General features: G+C 58.8%; 1 protein-coding gene across 1 annotated transcript; it reads left to right on the forward strand.

Annotated features, from left to right (window-relative positions):
• Nucleotides 1–2971: 2971 nt before the first annotated feature.
• CBLC (Cbl proto-oncogene C) lies at nt 2972–15466 on the forward strand. The gene is made up of 11 exons (XM_058674774.1): nt 2972–3369; nt 7229–7375; nt 7472–7628; nt 8478–8599; nt 8972–9109; nt 12013–12100; nt 12677–12808; nt 13258–13407; nt 13591–13653; nt 15193–15314; nt 15431–15466. Exons 1-11 carry the CDS (start codon nt 3032–3034, stop codon nt 15438–15440), a joined length of 1467 nt encoding a protein of 488 aa, XP_058530757.1. The 5' UTR covers nt 2972–3031; the 3' UTR covers nt 15441–15466.
• The last annotated feature ends 5411 nt before the right edge of the window (nt 15467–20877 follow it).

Here is a 20877-nt window from a genome sequence, read left to right on the forward strand (position 1 = left end):
CAAGGGACAAGCCTGTGTTCAGTGCGCCCTCTTGTGGCCGCATCAGGTCTCGCCACCACTTATTCTTGGACGACTTGAAGTGAGGTGTACAGACCTTTTGACAACTTTTAAACCTTTCCAGTGCACAATAAGAGCAGAAACAAAATTGTGACGTCAGCGCAAGAATCCACCTTAGCACGTGACTGGTTTCCTGCATCCAGCACAGCGTTTGACAGGGGCAGTCAGTGTGTAGGATGTCCTGTGTCAGTCCACACTCCTTTATCCTGGCCCCAAGTATGAGACATGGAGGTTATTTCCAGGAGTCCTTGGGCGGCTAAGTTTTCAATTTTCTGGAAGATACATGCTCTCAAGTGTACCTTTTCAAAAGCGTTTACTATTATTAATATTTGAAAGGCAAAGAGATGGGCCCGGCACGATAGCATAGTGCTTAAAGTCCTCGCCTTGCACGCGCTAGGATCCCATATGGTCACCGGTTTTAATCCCAGCGGCCCAGTTTCCCATCCAGCTCCCTGATTGTGGCCTCGGGACCCTGCACCCAAGTGGGAGATCCGGAAGAGCCTCTGGCTCCTGGCTTCAGATTGGCTCAGCTCCAGCCGTTACGGCCACTTGGGGAGTGAACCATCAGATGGAAGATCTTCCTCTCCGTCTCTCCTCCTCTCTGTATATCTGCATTTCCAATAAAAATAAATAAATCTTAAAAAAAAAAAAAAAAGGCAAAGAGACAAAGAGCTCTCCCCATGTTCCGGCTCACCGTCCACCTGCCCTCAACAGCCACATTGCGGGCCGGGCCAAAGCCAGGAAGCAGGAACAGGACGCAGGCCACTCAAGCAGGTGGCAGGGACCCACGTCCTCCAGCCAGCACCTGCTGCCTCCCGGGTGCCCATTAGCCAAGAGCTGGAAAGCGGAGCACTTCGAGGAGCTGCCGAATGTTTCAGCAAAACAGCTGTACCAGCATACGTCATGCCAGCCGGGCACCGGGGTTCTGACTGCTCTGGTCCTGCCAACACCTGTCGCTGTCTGTCTTCCCAGCAGCCCTCCTCCACGGCGTGTCTCTGAGCAGCCAGTTCTCACTGCCCTGACGCACTACGATGTTGACTGACTTTTTGCAGCATCCACCTGTGGTTTTTTTTTTTTAAGATTTGTTTATTTTTATTGGAAATGCAGATAGAGAGGAGGAGAGACAGAGAGGAAGATCTTCCATCTGCTGGTTCACTCCCCAAGTGACCCCAATGGGCAGAGGAGCTACACCATTCTGAAGCCAGCAGTCAGAGCCTCTTCCGGGTCTCCCACGTGGGTACAGGGTCCCAAGGCTTTGGGCCGTCCTCGACTGCTTTCCCAGGCCACAAGCAGTGGAGCAGCTGGGACATGAACTGGCACCCACATGGGATCCTAGCTCTTGAAGCGGAGTATAACCTGTTGAGCCACAGTGTCAGCCCCTAGATCATTCTTTTTGGATTTATTTATTTATTTACTTACTTACTTATTTGAAAGGCAGATTTACAGAGGAGAGACAAGGCGAGAAGGAGATCTTCCATCTGCTGGCTCATTCCCCCAAATGGTTACAACGGCCAGAGTTTGGCCAGGCCAAGGCCAGCAGTGTGAAATTCCTCCAGGGTCTCCCCGTGTGTGACCTGAGCGCTCACAGCTGCCTCCCAGGCAGGGAGCTGGGCTCAGGAGCGGGTGCTGGGGCTGAGCTGGGGACCCTGATGGTGGGAAGCGGGGTACCTCTCAGCCGCCCATCCCCGGGCTCCCTGGACCCCCGCTCCTGGCCCACAGCTTGCTTGCCTGGCCCCCCGGGAGGGCAGGTGCAGTGGCTCAGGTAGCACCCCCACTTCACCCATCTCCCACAGCACTCACTGCCCCCCAGCGCCCCCGACCCCAGAACCCCTCAGCGTCCTGCACACACTACCTTCCCTGTAGTGAAATGGGATGAGCTAGGCGCCATCCACGGGTGCGCACTGGGCCCAGGTGTTTCCCAGGCCGGGCCGCCGCAGGAACCGACTGTGCTGCACCCCTGCACCCCTGCGCACCTGCCCACCCACACCTGGAGGAGGCCACCCCTTCCACCGCACACCTGGCCCAGGTGGACGGCTGCAGAGGAGCCCCTGCTGGTGGGTTGGCTCCCTGCTTCCCGAACGCACAGACCCCGCAGACCCGCAGCCCCCAGCAGGCTCCCCGTACGGTCCCCACGCGTGAAGCTGCCACGGGCCCAGGAGCGGGGAGTTAGAGGGGCGGAGCAAATGTGCGTCAGGTCGGACCGACGGGGTCTGGCAAGGAACGACGATTCCATAAGGCTGGCTACCTGTTCCTGCGAATTCGCCGGCGCCTGCGCACGAGCGCCTTACGGTCCGAACGGGGCAGGGCCTCCCGGGGGCGGGGCCAGCAGCCTGGGGCGGAGCCTGAGGCCCAGGGGCGGGACCTGGGCTGGGGGTGGCACCTGTCGCTGGAGGCGGGGCCTGGAAGCCAAGGGCGGGGCCTGGGCCAGAGGGGTGGAGCATGGACACTGGGGCGGGGCCTGGGTGTCGGGGCGGGGCTCTGCGCCAGGGGTGGGGCTCTGGCGCTGGGGGCGGGGCCTAGGTATCCAGCGGCCCTGGAAGTGCCGTCCCGCAGCGCCCTCGCGTGGCCGCCCCGCGCACAGCCCCGACGGCTCCGGAGCCACGGGTCCTGCAGGTGCCAGGGATCCACCAGGGCCACCCGCGGTGCGCTGAGCGGCCGTGCCAGCCTCGCCAGCCTCTCGGGACCCTTCATGCCACGTCGCGACCCCATGCAAGCAGCACGGGCCGCGACCCCATGCAGGGAGAGCGGGCCGCAGTCCCAGTGTTGCACCTGCCCGTCCCACCCCATCTCGAGCCCCCTCCCACGGCCGCACACACCCGAGCCGCTGGGCACCAGACTTCCGTACCTGCCCGGGTAGAAGCCCCGGGCCGCAGGTGCCCCGGCCCCGCCCCTGCCGGGACTCAGGTGCCCGCCCCGGCCCGCCTCCCGCCTGCGCCCGGCCGCACCCAGCCGTCCCTGCGCTCCCGGGGGACCCATGGCTGCGGCGGCGGCCCCGCGCGGGTGGCAGTGCGGAGAGCCCCGCGCGCTCGGCCGCGCCGTCAGGCTGCTGCAGCGCCTGCAAGAGCAGTGCGAAGACCCCCGGCTGTCTCTCAGTCCCCCCTCGCTGCGGGACCTGCTGCCCCGCACGGCGCAGTTACTCGGAGAAGTGGCCAAAGCCCGACGGGCGGCCGGCGGGGACGGCTCCGCGAGAGACTTCCTCGTCGTCTACCTGGACAACCTGGAGGCCAAGGTCAAGCAGGTGGCGGCGCTGCTGCCGCCCCCAGGACGGAGGGATGCCAACGACGAGCTCTTCCGGGAGGGTTCGAGACTCAGGTGAGCAGCTGCACGGCCGGCGGGGCGGGTTCCCCCCTGACCAGAAGTCCTCCCTCCGACCGCGGACCCCCCCTACTTCTGGCCCTCCGACCGGGGTCCTCCCGCAGCCCTCCGCCCTACCACCGGGGGTCCCCGCAGCCATCTCACCGGGGATCCCCCCCAGCCCTCCTCCCTCCCACCGGGAGTCCTCTCACAGCCCTCTGACCACAGGTCCAAGTCCCCAGCCCCTCCTCCTTCGGACCCAGGGATCCAAGTCCCCAGCACCGCCTCCCTTGGACACAGTGATCCAAGTCCCTAGCACCTCCTCCCTCACACCCAGGGGTCCAGCCCCAGCCCTCCTCCCTCACACCCAGGGGTCCAGCCCCAGCCCTCCTCCCTCACACCCAGGGGTCCAGCCCAGTCCCTCCTCCCTCACACCCATGGGTGCAGCCCCTCCTCCCTCACACCCAGGGGTCCAGCCCCTCCTCCCTCACACCCAGGGGTGCAGCCCCTCCTCCCTCACACCCAGGGGTCCAGCCCCAGCCCTCCTCCCTCACACCCAGGGGTCCAGCCCAGCCCCTCCTCCCTCACACCCATGGGTGCAGCCCCTCCTCCCTCACACCCAGGGGTCCAGCCCCTCCTCCCTCACACCCAGGGGTGCAGCCCCTCCTCCCTCACACCCAGGGGTCCAGCCCCAGCCCTCCTCCCTCACACCCAGGGGTCCAGCCCAGCCCCTCCTCCCTCACACCCAGGGGTCCAGCCCCTCCTCCCTCACACCCAGGGGTCCAGCCCCAGCCTCTATCCCCTGAGGACTGGACCGCAGTGTCTTCCTGCCCTGGACCTCCCTGCTCTCCACCCACTTTGCCCCTTTCCTGGTTCCCCCAGCAGCCAGCTCCCCACACCGCAGTCTCTCAGGGCACCCTGAGCTTCCAGCCTGAAGGGGGTGATGAGCTCCAGGGATGATCCCACCAAGGTCGGAGCCGCAGTGCCCAGCCCCGCCCCTGGCTCTTTAGCGAGTGTGCTGTGGGGTCCCCTGGTCCCCCAGACATGAAGCGTGTGGGCTTTACAGCCTGCCCACCGGGACTCTGTGTCATCATGAGGCTCATATTGCACCAGGCATTGCAATGAGGCTAGGCCAACCGGGAACTAAAGGGGAAGCTTATTTTAGTGTCAATAATAATAATAATTGAAACCCAGAGGGAACAACTGGGCTCAGTATCAAATGACTCCAGACAGACTATGCTTACACAAACACCCGATGGCCGGATATTCTACAGTGAGCTGAGGCTTCCCGTGACAGACCCACGCCACTGCACCAGTGGTAGGGGCCAAGCAGGTTTCCAGAGACATCGTTGCATAGATGCGCTGTTCTAGCTTCAGCTGCCAGTCCCGGTGTGGCACCTGCCATGCCAGTCCTTTCTGGAGCCCTCCCACTGCCGCACACACCCAGAGGCTTCTAGAAACTACTTGGAGGTTCCAGACATCCCACTCCCTAAGTTTCATGCAGGCTACCACTAAGTTTTTAATTCTCTGACTAAACTATAAAAACAAATAACAATTGAATTTCAATAACTTTTTGTTTTTATTGGACAGTTCTATTTACAGAGAGAAGGAGAGACAGAGATAAAAAATCTTCCACCCGCTGATTCCATCCCCCAGTGGCCACAATGGCCAGAGCTGAGCCTATTCGAAGCCAGGAGCCAGGAGCTTCCTCTGGGTCTCCCACGTGGATGCAGGGTTTCAAGGCTTTGGGCCGTCCTCAACTGCTTTCCCAGGCCACAAGCAGGGAGCTGGATGGGAAACAGAGCCTCCAGGATTAGAACCAGCGCCAATGTGGGATCCCAGCATTTGAAGGCAGCAGAACAGCCAGCCAAGCCACTCACTGCACCAGGCCGAGCTCTAACATCCTCAGATTGCCATGTCCAAACACTGATTTGCTTTGTGATCAGTATAAAGCAATTATCAATGAGATAGTTCACTTAGAAAATAAAAAAGTCTTTCTACCAAGTTTGGAAATCTGTATACCTCTCATTCAAAATGTATCTGCCTTGGGCCCGCCAGGTAGGGAGAGCAGGCACGGTCCTGTCACACAGCTGGGACTCCTGGGACGTGAGGCTGCTTAGCAACTTCCAGGAAACCTGCATCACTGGCCCCAGGAGCTATTAATAGCAATAAGAACACAGCCATGAGATTAGCACCCCCAACTGCCAACTCCACACCGGAGGCCCACACTTGGCCTGTGAGACACAGGCACCTTTAAAAGTCTCAGGAGAGAGGCCACCGCGGTAGCCTAGTGGCTAAGTCCTAGCCTTGCATCTACCAGGAGCCCATAGTGGTGCCGATTCATATCCCAGCTGCTCCATCTCCCAGCCAGCTCCCTGCTTGTAGCCTGGGAAAGCAGTGGAGGATGGCTCAAAGTCTTGGGACCCTGCACCAATGTGGGAGACCCAGAAGAAGGTCCAGGTTCCTGGCCTCAAATCGGCTCAGCTCCGGCCATTGCGGCCACTTGGGGAGTGAACCAGAGGGTGGACAACCTTTTCTCTCTGTCTCTCCTTCTCTCTGTAACTCTAACTTTCCAATAAAAAAAATTAAAAATAAATCTTTTTTAAAATTTCAAAATACAAAATAAATATAAGTCCCAGGAGACACAGAATAAACACATTAGTTCATTTTATAAAGAGAAAAAAATCCCAAATCTTGAACCCCGTAGTGATTTTCCAAAACCCATTTTCCAGGAACTTTTTTAAGAACCATCATATATATCCATAGATTCCAAAATTTTTTGTCACCAAAATAAACTGACTTTTTGAAAAACAAAATGCTTGCTTATTTATCTGAAAGATAGCGCGAGATCACCCATCCACTGGTTCATTCTGCCGGTGCATGCAACAGCCAGGAGCCAGGAGCCCCATCTGGGTCTCCCATGTGGGGGTTGGTGACCCGCATGCCTGAGCCCTCACCTGCCGCCTCCCAGGTGTGTAAGACGGAAGCTTCGTCAGAAGGGGAGCAGCCAGGACCGAACCAGGCACTCCAACATGAGACACAGTCATCCTACACAGTGGCCTTACCCCTGCCCCATAGTACCCACCCCAAACTTACTTTTTTTCACAAAAAAAAAAAAAACCAATTTTTTCACACATTTGAGAGTCAGAGTTCACTCCCCTAATAACCCATAGCGGCTGCAGCTGAGTCACAGCCAAAGACAAAAGCTAGGGATGCCACCCAGGTCTCCCCTACAAACCTGCACCTGAGCCATCAACACTGCCTCCCAGGGTCAGCCATGGCAGGGAGCTGGGAGCAGAGCAAGGGCTGCCTGACCACCTGGCCACGCCCATCCGGGGGTCTCCTTCTTCATCCTGCCTCACAGCCCAGGACATTCATGTGCATGCAAAAAGGCACCAGGCCAAGGGGCCAGTGTGGGGGCAGAGCGAGCTAATCCTCCACTTTGTGGTACCAGCATCGCATATGGGTGCCAGTTCCTGTCCCAGCTGCTCCACTTCCCATCCAGCTCCCTGCTTGTGGCCTGGGAAAGCAGTCGAGGATGGCCCAGGGCCTTGGGACCCTGCACCCACGAGGGAGACCCAGAAGAAGCTCCTGGCTCCTGGCTTTGGATCAGCTCAGCTCTGGTTGTTGTGGCTACATAAGGAATGAACCAGCAGATGGAAGATCTTTCTGTCTCTCCTTCTCTCTGTAAATCTGCCTTTCTGAATAAAAATAAAGAAATCTTTAAAAAATAAAAGCGCTTGGGGAAGACTCCTGCTATTTTGTCCCCATCACTAACTCAGGAAAGTCGGAGGAATTGGCCCTGGAATCTCCTCCAGGGGGAGGCAGGGCACCTGTGGGGGCCACATGGTCCAGCCCTGGTCTTCCTCGCCCGCAGGCGACAGCTGGCCAAACTGGCCCTCATCTTCAGTCACATGCACGCCGAGCTGGCTGCACTCTTCCCTAGGGGCAAGTACTGTGGACACGAGTATCAGCTGGCCAAGGCCCCGGCCCAGGCCTTGTGGCGGGAGCATTGCGGAGCCCGGTGAGTGAGCCCCTGCCACCTCCCTCAGGTCTCCCCACCACCTGCACCAACAGAGGCCTCAGCTGTGTCCCCCACCCCCACCCTGGACCCCAACAGGTGCGTGCTGCCCTGGGCTGAGTTCGAGATGCTGCTGGGGAAGTGCCACCCGGTGGAGGCCGGCCCCATGGCCCTGGCCCTGCGCTCCACTGTGGACCTCACTTGCAGTGGCCACGTGTCCATCTTTGAGTTTGACATCTTCACGAGGCTGTTCCAGGTCAGAAAGGAAGCCAGGATGGAGACAGCATCCCCAAGTGTGAGGGAGGAGGCTGTGGACCCCTGGGTGTGAGGGAGGTGGGGCTGGACCCCTGGGTGTGAGGGAGGAGGCTGTGGACCCCTGGGTGTGAGGGAGGTGGGGCTGGACCCCTGGGTGTGAGGGAGGAGGGGCTGGACCCCTGGGTGTGAGGGAGGAGGCTGTGGACCCCTGGGTGTGAGGGAGGTGGGGCTGGACCCCTGGGTGTGAGGGAGGTGGGGCTGCACCCCTGGGTGTGAGGGAGGAGGGGCTGGGCTGCACCCCTGGGTGTGAGGGAGGAGGGGCTGGGCTGGACCCCTGGGTGTGAGGGAGGTGGGGCTGCACCCATGGGTGTGAGGGAGGAGGGGCTGGGACAGAGCCCTGGGTGTGAGGGAGGAGGGGCTGGGCTGGACCCCTGGGTGTGAGGGAGGAGGGGCTGGGCTGGACCCCTGGGTGTGAGGGAGGAGGGGCTGGGACGGAGCCCTGGGTGTGAGGGAGGAGGGGCTGGACCCCTGGATGTGAGGGAGGAGGGGCTGGGCTGGACCCCTGGGTGTGAGGGAGGAGGGGCTGGGACGGAGCCCTGGGTGTGAGGGAGGAGGGGCTGGACCCCTGGATGTGAGGGAGGTGGGGCGGGGCTGGACCCCTGGGTGTGAGGGAAGAGAGGCTGGGGCCTGAGTCCTGGGGCAGGAAGGGGCTGGACTCTTCCTTGTCAGGGGACATCCTCTGAGATGCGTGTGGCTGTGCCCCTGGATTCCTGAGCCTGAAGAGGTTCTCAGAATGCCAGCTGCCCCCCAGGACCCTGCCTGACCCCCGCCCCACCCCTCCCCTCCCCAGCCATGGCCGACTTTGCTCAAAAACTGGCAGCTGCTGGCAGTCAACCATCCGGGCTACATGGCCTTCCTCACGTACGATGAGGTGCAGGCCCGCCTGCAAGCCTGCAGAGACAAGCCGGGCAGGTAAGCCCCAGCTCTGGGGGGCGTGGGGCGAGCCAGGGAGCTCTGGCACCCTCCACAGGCCCCAGGACCCCACGCCCAGCAAGGAGTTCTCCAAACCAGGGCTTTGGAACCAGAGCCGCCCCCTCTTACCACAGACCACCACCAAGGGCTAAGAATTGAGGAACTAAGCTACCTGGGATTAGGAACAGTCCTGTGTGTGCACACCCCGGTGGTGGGGAGCAAGCGGTGGCGGTGTCAATGAGCGGCATAGGTGGACATGGCAGGCAGGGACCCGGCACCTGCACCTCACTTCCAGCCCCATGGCGGCGGGCAGGGGGTGGAGATCAGGGGGTGGCCATGTCCTCACCACGTCCCTCCTGCCGCCCCTTCCAGCTACATCTTCCGGGCAAGCTGCACGCGCTTGGGACAGTGGGCCATCGGCTACGTGAGCTCCGACGGCAGCATCGTGCAGACCATCCCTTCCAACAAGCCCCTATTCCAGGTGCTCCTGAAAGGCCAAAAGGACGGCATGTGAGTCCCCACGCGGCTCGGGGAGGGTCCGAGGGGGCGGCTGCTGTGTGCCTGTGTGAATCACAGGTGAACTGTGCAGCAGAGCTTGGGAGCCTGCCATGCTGCGGCCTTCCAGCAGGGGGCAGGCAAAGGTCTGAGAGAGAGAGAGAGAGAGAGCGCGAGTGCCCCTGCAGTTCCCACGCCGATTCTCCCAAATAGAGGGGTCCCATCGCCTCCTCCGACCCCCTTCTACATGTCACCTGCCGTTCTAGACTCTGGGAGGCCTAAAAGAGAAGAGGGGGACCAGGCAGATAGGTGCTGTTTGGTCTGGATCCTGGCCACCCAGGGCACCTCTGCCACAAGCTGCCTTGGAAGGTGGAGGCCTTGGAAGGTGGAGGCAGCGGCAGGTCAGGTTTGAGGGTTTCACCTTCTAGGGGGAAAAAAATTATTTATTTGAAAATCAAAGTTACAGGGGCTGATGTTGTGGCATGTCAGGTAAAGCATTCCACACGGGTGCAGGTTCCAGTCTCGGTTGTTCCGCTTCTAGTCCAGCTCTCTGCTGACGCCCCTGGGACAACAGCAGAGTGGGTTACGCGCTGGGGCTCCTGCAGCCACATGGGAGACCCGCATGACGCTTCTGCATCCTGGCTGTGGCCTGGTCCAGGGGAGTGAACCAGAGGACACATCTCTCTCTGTGTCTTCTCTTTCCTCTCTATACAACTCTGGCTTTCAAATAAATAAATCTTTAAAATAAAGGCAGAGAAAAAGAGAAAGATGAAAAGCATCTTGCATCCACTGATTCACTCCCCAAATTGCCGCAATGGCTGCAACAGAGTCAAGGCAAAGCCATGAGCCAGGAGCTTCTTCTGGGTCTCCCACATGGGTGCAGGGACTCCAGCACCTGCACCACTCTGCTGCTTTCCCAGGTGCATTAACAGGGAGCAGGACTGAAAGTGGCACAGCCTGGACTTGAACCTGCATCCGTGTGGGATGCCAGCCTCACAGGGAGGGCTTAACTCTCAATGCCACAACACCAGCCCTGTGTATTCCTTATTTTAATTTCTTAGTCACAACACTTTAGCCAGCCCGTCACTGCATGTGCCTGTTTTCATTTCAAAACACATGGACACGTGCTGTTGGTTCTTTCCCACGGGACTCGTGGCCAGCAGCGCGCTATCACTCCAGCCCGCAGGAAGCTGGCACGGCTGGTCCCACCCTGAGCCATCACACCACGGTCTTCCACTTAGGAACATCAGCCTGCCCTTCAGTGCCATGTTCCAGGGCTTATCTCCCACCCACCCACCTCCCCCACCACACACACGCTGATTTGAGAGGCAGAGAAAGACACAAAGAAAGATTTGCCATCAACTGATTTGTTCCCAGAATGCCCGTGACTGTTGGGGTTGATCTAGGACCAAAGCCAGGAACCAGCACCTCCATCAGGGTCTCTCACATGGGTGCCAGGGACCCAAGCCTTTGGGCTATCCCTATGCTGCTTTCCCAGGCACATTAGCAGGGGGCTGCATTGGAAGTGGAGCAGCTGAGGCTTGAACCAGCGCCCTCTTGGGATGCTGGGTTTGTAGGCGGTAGCTTACACCACAGCACTGGCCCAGTGGTGCCCTTCCTGGGTCCCATCTTTGTGGTGCTCAGCACCACTCCCTCCGTGGGCGTAATCACATCTATCCTGCAGAAGGGAAGCAGGCCAAAGAGGTGGTATGGTGGAGGGTCGGGGCAGGTCAGGGACTGTGCTGCTCTGAGTGGCTTGCCAGGCAGGGCCACTAGCCCCAGGGAGCCTATGAGATTGTAGTGACAGGCGAAAGGAAGACCCCCAACCCCCAAGCTGTTGCCTTGGCTGCCCTGGGGTCCTGGGCAGAGACCTTGCTCCAGCCTGCCCCTTACCCTGTAACTGACCTTGGACACTCGGCTCCTGTTCCCTGAGCCTTGGGTCACTGTAACGGGGCTGAACGTTCGGAACCATAGCTAAGTGGCCATCCAAGAGACCTGCATCCTGTCTGTGAGGGCTGGCGCTGGAATGGGGCCTCCACCTCCGGCCCCACTTCCTACTAGTGCACACGCTGGGAGGAGCAGCTGGTGGTTCAAGGACTGGACTCCTTCCTTCTGGCTGCAGCTCAGAGCTTCCCACTTGTGCCTGGTCCAGCCCCAGCTGCTGCAGGCACTGGGGAAGTGGACCAGCAGGTGCAAGCTACCTCACCTGTCCTCTCTACCTCTCTATACCTTTTCAATAACAATAATAACAACAATTATATATAATAAAATTAAATCCACTATGCTCAGGTCTGACTGAAAAGTGAGATTCTGAGGCCAGTGCAGTGGCCGTTAAGCCACGCCTTGGGACACCCACACACCCCCACTGCAAAGCCTGGGATCAAATCCTGCCTCCGCTTCCCAGCCTGCTTCCTCCTAAGGTGCCTGTGGGGGGGAGAAGGGGATGGTAACAGCTGTTGACTGGAGTATTTGGATCCCTGCCACCTATGTGAGAGATCTGGGCAGAGCTCCAGGGTCCCAGCTGTGGCTTGGGCCCAGTCCTGGCTGTTGCAGGCCTGTGGGGGGAGTGACTTAGTGGATGGAAGCTCTCTCTCTCTTTCCTTTAAATAAATAAAATAACTAATTTTGCAAGGCCAGAAAGAAGGACACAGTGGGAGACTGGAGTTCCCTAATTCTCCTTCCAGCTGACCCCCCCACCCTCCCGGTGCCCGAGTCATATAGGTCCAGTGTCCCCAGCTTGGGAGGCATCTGGGCGGAGGTGGGGGACGCAGCCTGCCCTGGACAGTCCCAATGTGAAAAGGAAAGAAAAGGAAAGAAAGAAAAAACCCGTCCCCAGCCCAGCCATGGGCACCAAGGGGTCCTAGGACAGGAGGGGATGACCCCTCTGTCACTCTCTGCCCTGCCCCTCAAACCTCCAGGTACCTATACCCAGACGGGAGGAACCATAACCCCGACCTGAGTGAGCTCTGCCAGACAGAGCCCCACCAGCACATCCACGTGTCCCAGGTGAGGCCCTGCCCATTGCCCGCCCCGTCCCGCCACACACACACCTGGCCGCCCCATCATCTTGGCTTTGGCTCACAGCGCAGCTGGGCTACCCTGAGTATACTCCTTGGCCTCTCTGAGTCCACATCACCTTCGGACTTCTCCTGCCTCCCCCGCAGGGGCCACCTTGGGGATTAAACCAGGAAATGCTGCCGACTAAGGTCATGGGAGCAGCTAATGCACTTGGGCGTGGTCAAGGACAGCTGTCCCGTGCCAGCTCTCAGTCTCCATGGCCACTCCAGGGACGGGGTGGGGAGGGGGAGAGAAAAACAACAGAATTTAAGTCCATCCCAGGTGCTGGTGGGGCTACACCTAAACTCTCTAATGGCTAATGCAGACCTCAGTGGACAGCTGGTATTCCTATCTCCGATAGCCAGCCACTCTGAGCGCAGACAAGCCCAGCCAGAGATGGTCGGACACCCCAGCTTTAAACCTGGGTGAGGGCTCAGGACTGGCAAGGGACTCACTTCCTGGGTGCCGCTAAACACCGCTCCCCACCCCACTGTCCTGGCTGTACCACCCACTTCTCCTCCTCAGGAGCAGCTGCAGCTGTACTGGGCCATGGACTCCACCTTTGAGCTCTGCAAGATCTGCGCTGAGAGAGACAAGGATGTGAGGATTGAGCCATGCGGCCACCTGCTCTGCAGCCACTGCCTAGCTGCCTGGCAGGTGCGCCTGGCGCCCGCCCCGCCCTCCCACCAAGCTCCCTATAAGGGTCTCCTGCTGGTCAGATCCAGCAATTCACTGGGAGGCAGGTGCCTGCTCGGGATGGAGCAGAATGGGGCTGGTGCCCATGAGCACCCAGGGGCCACAGTGGGTTGGGGGGCTGGCAGTCCCAGGCCACTGAGCCCTGGGCCAAGGCGTAAGTGGGAGCTGCTGTGCAGGATTCCTGTCCGTGTGGTCTCCTCCTGCCTGACCTCTGGCCCAGCCCCCTCCTACCCCACCCCACGCCAGCAACATTTCTTGCCACGCCACCTCCCTCCCCCTCCCTCCCCCGTTGCTTCTTCCCCTCCCTGAGTCATATCCCTTCACACCCGTGTCACTGTGGGGCTGGCGGGGGGGGGGGGGCTTTCAGGCCCCAAGGAGACAAGGAATCTGGGCCTCCTATTCTTCCCCAGCACACAGACAGTCACACCTGCCCCTTCTGCCGCTGTGAGATCAAGGGCCAGGAGCCCATCAGTATCCACCAGGACCAGGGGAAGCCAGCCACTGAGGGAGAGCTGGGGGATCACAGCGAGCCAAACGAGAGGGAGCCAGAGCTGGAGCAGGTGACCAGGGCCAGCAGGGACTGGGGCTGGACCCCTGGGTGTGAGGGAGGAGGGGCTGAGCAGGATCCAAGAATCCTGGAGGCTTGGACCTTTGCTCCCCTGCTCCCTCCCTTCTTCTGTAGGGCTGGGGACAGCCACATCTTCCTGGTGACCCCAGTTTGTCTCATCCTCTGTCTCCCCCAGGTGGTCCGCTCTGCTCCCCCGCTGCCCCCCAGGAGGCCCATGAATGAAGGCGGGCTGGCCGTGGTGAGTCACACATCCGTGTCCCTCAAGGGCGCAGTGAGTCCCCGTGTGTGGCGGGAGCTCCAAGCGGCAACACGCACCCAGCCACACACCTGCTCTGCGTCCTCTTCCCTCATCCCCTCCCCAACTGCTTCCCTTTCCTGCCTGCCTCCAGGCACACCCCAGCCCCAGGGCCTTTGTCTGGCTGTTCCCTGGACTGGGCTGACTGGGCGGTTTTTCGCTAGCCTTGGGGCCAAGGCCTTGCCCACTGCCCGCATCCATTCATCGCAGCATTTTATCCTGTCCACAAAGCGCCAGCCCTGGCCCTGGCTTCCATGTACAGTCATAACAGGTATCACAGGAACACGCAGACCACGTCTCCCCCCCGCCTCCCAGCCCTGTCCCAGAGAGGTGGCAACACCTGCCTGAAGCCCTGGGGTCTGGGAGAGGAGCCAGCGGGGAGGGAAGTTTGTCTTGGAGGTCCCCCAACCATCGGCACCCAGACCTGGCTTTCTCCCCACCCTCCACTCCACAAGGGCCACACGCCAGGGCTCCCCACCCCGCAGGCCCTCCGGGGAGGGGCCGGTGGCTGCATGCCTCTCCGGCTGAGTGCGCACGAGGCTTCAATCAATACCGGGGCCTCTTCAAACAAACAGCTCAGGAAGTCCCGGAACATGATTCGACCGCAGCTAGTGAGGGGCCAGCAGGAAGGGGGAGACCGGCGAGGGAAGCTAAAAACAGATCCGGCCTGGGAGCCAAAAGCAAATGGAAACATTAGAGGCACTCAGAGGGCTCCCTGGGGACAGCCAAGGCCACACTGCAGGGCAGGCGGGCAGGCGGCCCCGTACCTGACCTGGGCTGCTGTACTCTGCGCACCACGCCTGCTCGCTCCTCGTCTACCCCACCCCCACCTCGAAACCCGGCCTCATTCCAATTCCCTTCAACTCCCTCCTTGCTCTTGCATTCTTCAAAACACATTAGGGCCGGAACAGCCGCAGCGGGCATGCCTCTTGCTTGGGGTCTCTGTTATGTGCACCTGTTAGAATCCCATTATGCAGAGGGGATCCCATTATGAAGAGTACAAGTTCCTGGGGGTCCCGGGGGTGGGGGAGAGTCGGGGTGGAAGCCCTGCCCCTGCTACGGCCAGGGTGGAGTGGGGGGGTTGATCTCCTCCGCTGTGACTTGGGCAGGATGCTGGGGGAGAGGCGAAGGCTCCACCTCTCTGTCGTGATCCAAGTATGGGCTCCTCCCCCTGGCTGCTGCTGTCCCTTCTCTGAGACACTGCCCCTCCAGGGTGACACTGTCCTATCGTGGGACCCTGCCCACTGAGACCTTCTTTGATCCCCCCTCCACTCCTCGGGTCTCCATGGTTGGGGGTGGGGAAGGATGCAGAACACTCTGGAACATTCTGGAATATTCCCTCGCTCAGCAGACCCTCAGCTCCACAGAGATGCCAGGGAGGAAAATATAGGGTGACTGGGGGATATGGGCGACAGGTTGCATCTGCCGAGTGACACTGGTGGCCCTGCTCCCTGAGACACCTCCAATGTCCTCTTCCCTCAGGCGCCCCTGGCCCTGCCCAGACTCCAGCCCCGGCTTCCGCTTCCCTTGCCCAGAATCACGACTTTGGCCTCAGCCCCGTGGCAAGTCCCCGCCTGCCCCCAGGCCAGGGAAGGGGCTGGAGGGTAAGTGGGGTCTCCATACCCAAGGGGAAAAGTAGATAATGGCGGGTAAAGATGGGGCCAGGGGAAACCTTAGGTCCCTGGAAATCAATCCTGACACCACCCTGTGTCCACTGCAGAAACTGCTGAAGCAGAGCTGAGCCAGCAGCTGCCCCTGCAACCCCCGGGGGCCAGGTGAGACCCCGGCCCTCACCCCAGCTCCCCATCCTCCCACGGCAGCCTGGCCTGGCTGTCCTGCTTAGCTCCACCCAGCCCCGAGGTGACAGCCCCTAACCCCAACTCTCTTTCCACTTCACAGGGCACCTGACCAACTGAACAGGCAGGCGAAGGCCTGGAAGGGGCTCTGTGAAGAGGAAATAAACTGCCAAGCCAGGCCTGGCCTCCCCGGGTGCAGCTAGAGGGCAGAGGCCACCAGAGGGCAAGCTAGAAAAGGGCAGCTGAAAGGGCCCCAACCCTACCTGAGGGATGACCTCACCAGTGACCCTGAGTCGCTCCTGCCTCAGACCTGCACATGGGGAGTGGTGCCCCCCCAGCCTCCTCCCTCAGACCTGCACATGGGGAGTGGTGCCCCCTCAGCATCCTCCCTCAGACCTGCACATGGGGAGTGGTGCCCCCCAGCCTCCTCCTTCAGACCTGCACATGGGGAGTGGTGTCCCCCCCTCAGCCTCCTCCCTCAGACCTGCACATGGGGAGTGGTGCCCCCCCCTCAGCCTCCTCCCTCAGACCTGCACATGGGGAGTGGTGCCCCCCAGCCTCCTCCTTCAGACCTGCACATGGGGAGTGGTGTCCCCCCCCTCAGACCTGCACATGGGGAGTGGTGCCCCCCCTCAGCCTCCTCCCTCAGACCTGCACATGGGGAGTGGTGCCCCCTCAGCCTCCTCCCTCAGACCTGCACATGGGGAGTGGTGCCCCCCCCAGCCTCCTCCCTCAGACCTGCACATGGGGTGTGGTGCCCCCCAGCCTCCTCCTTCAGATCTGCACATGGGGAGTAGTGCCCCCCCAGCCTCCTCCTTCAGATCTGCACATGTACCCCCCCACCTCCTTCAGTCCCAATAGTCCTTCTGTCAGAATTTCAGTGTCCAGAGTCCCAAGTTCTCATACAATCAGGCACCCATCCTCCTCCCCCTTCATGGTGAAAAAGATCCCAGATGCAGATAACGCCTGGATCAGAGAACCCCCACCCCTTCCCTTGCCAGGGGCCCAGGACCTGCGGTCCTCCCGCCTCTCCCCTCTTCCCGTCCCTGTGGTCCTCTCACAGCAACGGTCATCTCCAGCCTCAGTCCAGCTAAGGCCACCCCCCGCCCCACCATCACCCATCTTGAGGGGGCCCCAATTCTCCACCCCTTTCTGGACCAGGCCCTGAAGCTTCCCACCACCTGACCTTTCTGAGAGGTCAGGGAGGACTTCCAGGAGGAGGGGGTGGCTGAGCTGCGAGGTGAAAGTTGCAGAATAAAGTACAGAGTGGACACAGCCTGAAAGCTTTGCTCGCAGGCGCTGCCTGTGGGGCAAAAAGGGCATTTCTTGAGAGGCTTCTGGGTCAGGCCAGCAGTCCCAGGAGTGGTTGGCAGAACAAGGACTGGAGGGGGAGCGAGGACACAGGCAGCCGGCCAGTCGCCCTCACCCAGCCCCGGCTAGGCCACAGAACCGGTCTGATGAGGACACACGCACCCCGTGACCAGTGGACACTGCAGTCATCCCGCTGCCCCAGAAACAACCTGGAGTTGCCCTGCATCTTAGCAGCTGCTCCTGGCGCCATTCCGCACATCTGTGCAAACAGTACAGTCGCTCCAGCACAGTGGAGGCGGGGGTGGGGAGAGGCTTGGCTAGGAGCAGGGGGCGCCTAGGGACGCCACCATGGGGCCTCTGACGTAAGGCAGCTGGGGTCCGACGAGCCTCCCTGCACTGTGGCCCAAAGGTGGTCTGAGGGAAAGCGTGTAGGGGTGGCTGACGGCTTTGTGGTGAGAGCAGCAGCCCCTCCCATTAGCAGGCTCTTTGCCCGCAGCCAGGTGCAGCGGGCCTCAAACTTACAAAGTCGTTTCCAGGGGCTGGTGCTGTGACTCAACAACCTAACACCACCTGCAAACGTCAGCGTCCCATATGTGCACCGGTTCATGTCCCAGCTACTCCACTTAGTCGTGCTCCCTGCTTGTGACCTAGAAAAGCAACAGAGGATGGCCCAAAGCCTTAGGACCCTGCAGCCACATGGGAGACCCAGAGGACATTTCTGGCTCCCAGCTTAGGACCAGCCTAGCTCTGCCTATTGCATCCACTGGGAGAGTTAACTAGCAAATGGAAGACCTTCTTTCTCCATCTCCTGTGTCTGTAAAAATCTACCTTTCTAATTAAAAAAAAAATAAGTCTTTTTTAAAAATTACATCTGGGGCCTAGTGCTGTGGCCTAGCGGCTGAAGTCCTCGCCTTGAACGCGCCGGGATCCCGTATGGGAACCAGTTCTAATCCCGGCAGCTCCACTTCCCATCCAGCTCTCTGCTTATGGCCTGGGAAGGTGGTTGAGGACGGCCCAAAGCCTTGGGACCCTGCACCCGGGTGGGAGACCTGGAAAAAGTTCCCGGCTCCTGGCTTTGGATTGGCTAAGTACCAGCCATTGCAGTCACTTAGGGAGTGAGTCATCGGACAGAAGATATTTCTCTTTTTCCTCCTCTATGTATATATCTGACTTTGCAATAAAAATAAATATAAAATAATAAAATAAAATTTACATCTGAACATGTACTACTTTTTTTGGGTCATTATTCAGTAAACACTATAATCTGTCAGTCATTTGCTTTAGCACTGACATTGTACTGGCGGTGTGATCTGATCTAGAGGTGACTGACGCAGCTGGGAGTGTGCCAGCGTGGCCCGCCCTGCGTGCGGACGGCTGCTCCACTTCTGGCCAGCTCCCTGCTACGGTGCGCCCTCGGCTGTCTGGCCGGAGTGCCTGGCTCCTGACTTCAGCTTGGCCCAGCCCCAACCAGTGCAGGCATTTGGGGCTTGAATCAGTGGATGAAAGGTCTCTCTTTCCTTCTCTCTCCCTCTCTGCAACTCTGCCTTTCAAACGAATAAATAAATCTTTCACAATAAATAAGTTAAATCTTTCACATAAATAATATTCAGGAGATGAGGCAGCTGTTGGGCGCTTGGGAGACCCACCCATCCCGCATCACCGTGTCTGAGTTCAATGGCTTCAGGGTTTTTTTTTAAGATTTATTTAAAGATTTATTTATTCATTTGAAAAACAGTCATGAGGAGAGAGAGAGAGGGATCTTCTATCCATCTTGTCATCTGTTGCTTTGCTCCACCAGGTGGCCACGAAGGCCTGGCCTCAGCTACAAACCAGACCCTTCTTCCAGGTCTCCGATGCAGGTGCAGGGAGCCGCGCTTTCAGGCCCTGCTCTGCTGCTCTTCCCAGGCATGCTGGCAGGGAGCTGCATGGAACGTGAGCCCGTTCCCGTGTGGAACGGCAGCTTTCTCTGCTCCGCCACCACGTTGGCTCTGCCTTTGCTTCTGATTGCGGCTTCCTGTTGATACACACGCTGAGAGGCCGCACGCGACGGCTTAAGCACCTGTGTCCCTGACGCCCAGAAGGAGCCGCAGATTTTTTTTATCTTTGGATGATGTTTCATAGTTGGTTAGGGCGGGAGGGTTAAGATTGCTTTTTCTTCTTCCTCTATTTGGGGGAAGGGGAAAAGCCGCACCCAGCCCCCCAACCACCTCAGTGCTCGAGCGTGGGGGACAGCCATCCGATGCCAGTACAGTGTCCCCAGTGTGGCGTATGGTTTGAGTGTTCTGTTCAAGTGGTTTCAGTAGTTCTGAAATGCTGTCAATCTCGCCACTCCAAGGATGGGGAAATCCTTCCAAGGTCCATTGACTGACATAGTCCACCTTAGAGTCTTCATTCACCCTTATATTTGCTATCAACACTTGGCTGGGGTAGTTGGTCAATCCGTTCTGCCCTCCTTTCTCTGCTATGGTACCAGATGTGCTCTGCAGGCTCCAGTGGACTGCCATATCCTCCATGTGCATCTGGGCATGCTGTTGACTGCTCCGTCTAAGCCACTGAGAGACCTAGTTCTGACACCTGCACTCCACAGTCAGACCACAGATCCTGCGATTCTCCCCATGGTTGGAGCTCTGAGTCCAGCGGTTCAGCTGGGGGAATCCCTGAAGAAACCTCATCTGAGGTGATCCCAGACCTGGCTCTTGTGTGCTTGCTAGTATAGGGTCCAGCTCTGCCTGTACCCACATCAGCCTATGCACACATTGGTAGTTGCAACTGCTGGATCAGGTCTGTCTCCAGCCCCATCTCTTACGCAAACCAATGGGTATTACAGCCCAGCCCAACCCTGCCCACCACACACTCAGCACCAATGCACACCAGTGGGAATTGTAACCTAGTTAGGGTAATCCCCAATAACCTCCACCAGGCCTTCTTCCAGCCCTAATTCCTATGCTTGCCAGTTTGTGCAGGAGACAACTCCCATCTGGCCCACATCCCATTCAGCTCTCAACACATGTCAATGGGTTTTGAAGCTTAGCTCAACTCCACCAGTCCCACTAACCAGCTCACACTCATGCTGGTGGGTACCACTGCCTGTCCAGCCAGGCCTTCCCCAAGTCCTGGTATTCATGCTCACCAGTGGGAGTTGCAACCCATGAGAGATGCCCACAGTTTCCCTACTGGGCCCCCTCCCAATACTGGATCTTGCATTCTTCAGGTGGTTCTGCAGTCTAGCTTGACAGGATTTGCTCCCAGTCCCAGAACTTGCCAGCTGCAGCAAAGCCCAACTAGCCAACGCCTACTCTGGCACGCAAAAGTAGGTACAGTCAATTGGCGCAGCCTGGTTCTCCCCCTAACCCAGTTCACATGCAAGCCAACAAGTATTGTAGCCCAGCCCAGCCTCGTCTGCCCTGATCCCAGTTCTGACACTTGCCAGTGGGAGCAGTAGCTCAGCAGGGGAACCTCCTACAGTCCCCCTACCAGGCTCCCACCACCACTACCACTTCCTTGGAGATGCAGATTTCAAGTTGTAACTCCTGCCCCCAGACTGGCTGTGGCAGGAATTGGAGAAGCGAACCAGCAGAGGGAAGATCTCTCTATTTCTCAGAAATTCCATAAAGTGTACAAAAAAAAAAAGTTTTAACATATGGAAGGATTGCCTAAGTTATATCCAAATACCATGTGTTTTATAGAAAAGCCTGGAGCACCACCCAGGGACTTGGGTATCCATGGGGCTCTGCACGTCCTTCCAGAGTCAGTGTGACCTAGGTAGAAACCGTGGGACCTGCTCTGTATCTGGCAGGGCCACATGGCATGACTTCACTGCATCACTTCACTGCATCCTTCCACATTCTACGAGAAAATCACAAAAGAGACTTCACCTTGCGATGGAAACAGTGAACTGTGTCATGCGCTGTTCACAGAAGAGCATGTTGGAAAAAGCTTGCTGGCCCTGTGGGTTTTTTTTTTTTAAGATTTATTTATTTTTATTGGGAAGGCTGATTTACAGAGAGAAGGAGAGACAGGAGAAAGATCTTCTGTCCACTCGTTCCCTCTTTGAGCTGGA

This window comes from Ochotona princeps, chromosome 16 (genome assembly GCF_030435755.1).
Source record: "Ochotona princeps isolate mOchPri1 chromosome 16, mOchPri1.hap1, whole genome shotgun sequence".
NCBI classification, from domain to species: Eukaryota; Metazoa; Chordata; class Mammalia; order Lagomorpha; family Ochotonidae; genus Ochotona; species Ochotona princeps.

Coding starts and splice junctions, on each gene's coding strand:
- CBLC (XM_058674774.1), top strand. CDS start 3,032: ATGGCTGCGGCGGCGGCCCCGCGCGGGTGGCAGTGCGGAGAGCCCCGC. Junction 8,600..8,971: donor TGCAGAGACAAGCCGGGCAG/GTAAGCCCCAGC, acceptor CGCCCCTTCCAG/CTACATCTTCCGGGCAAGCT. Junction 12,809..13,257: donor ACTGCCTAGCTGCCTGGCAG/GTGCGCCTGGCG, acceptor ATTCTTCCCCAG/CACACAGACAGTCACACCTG.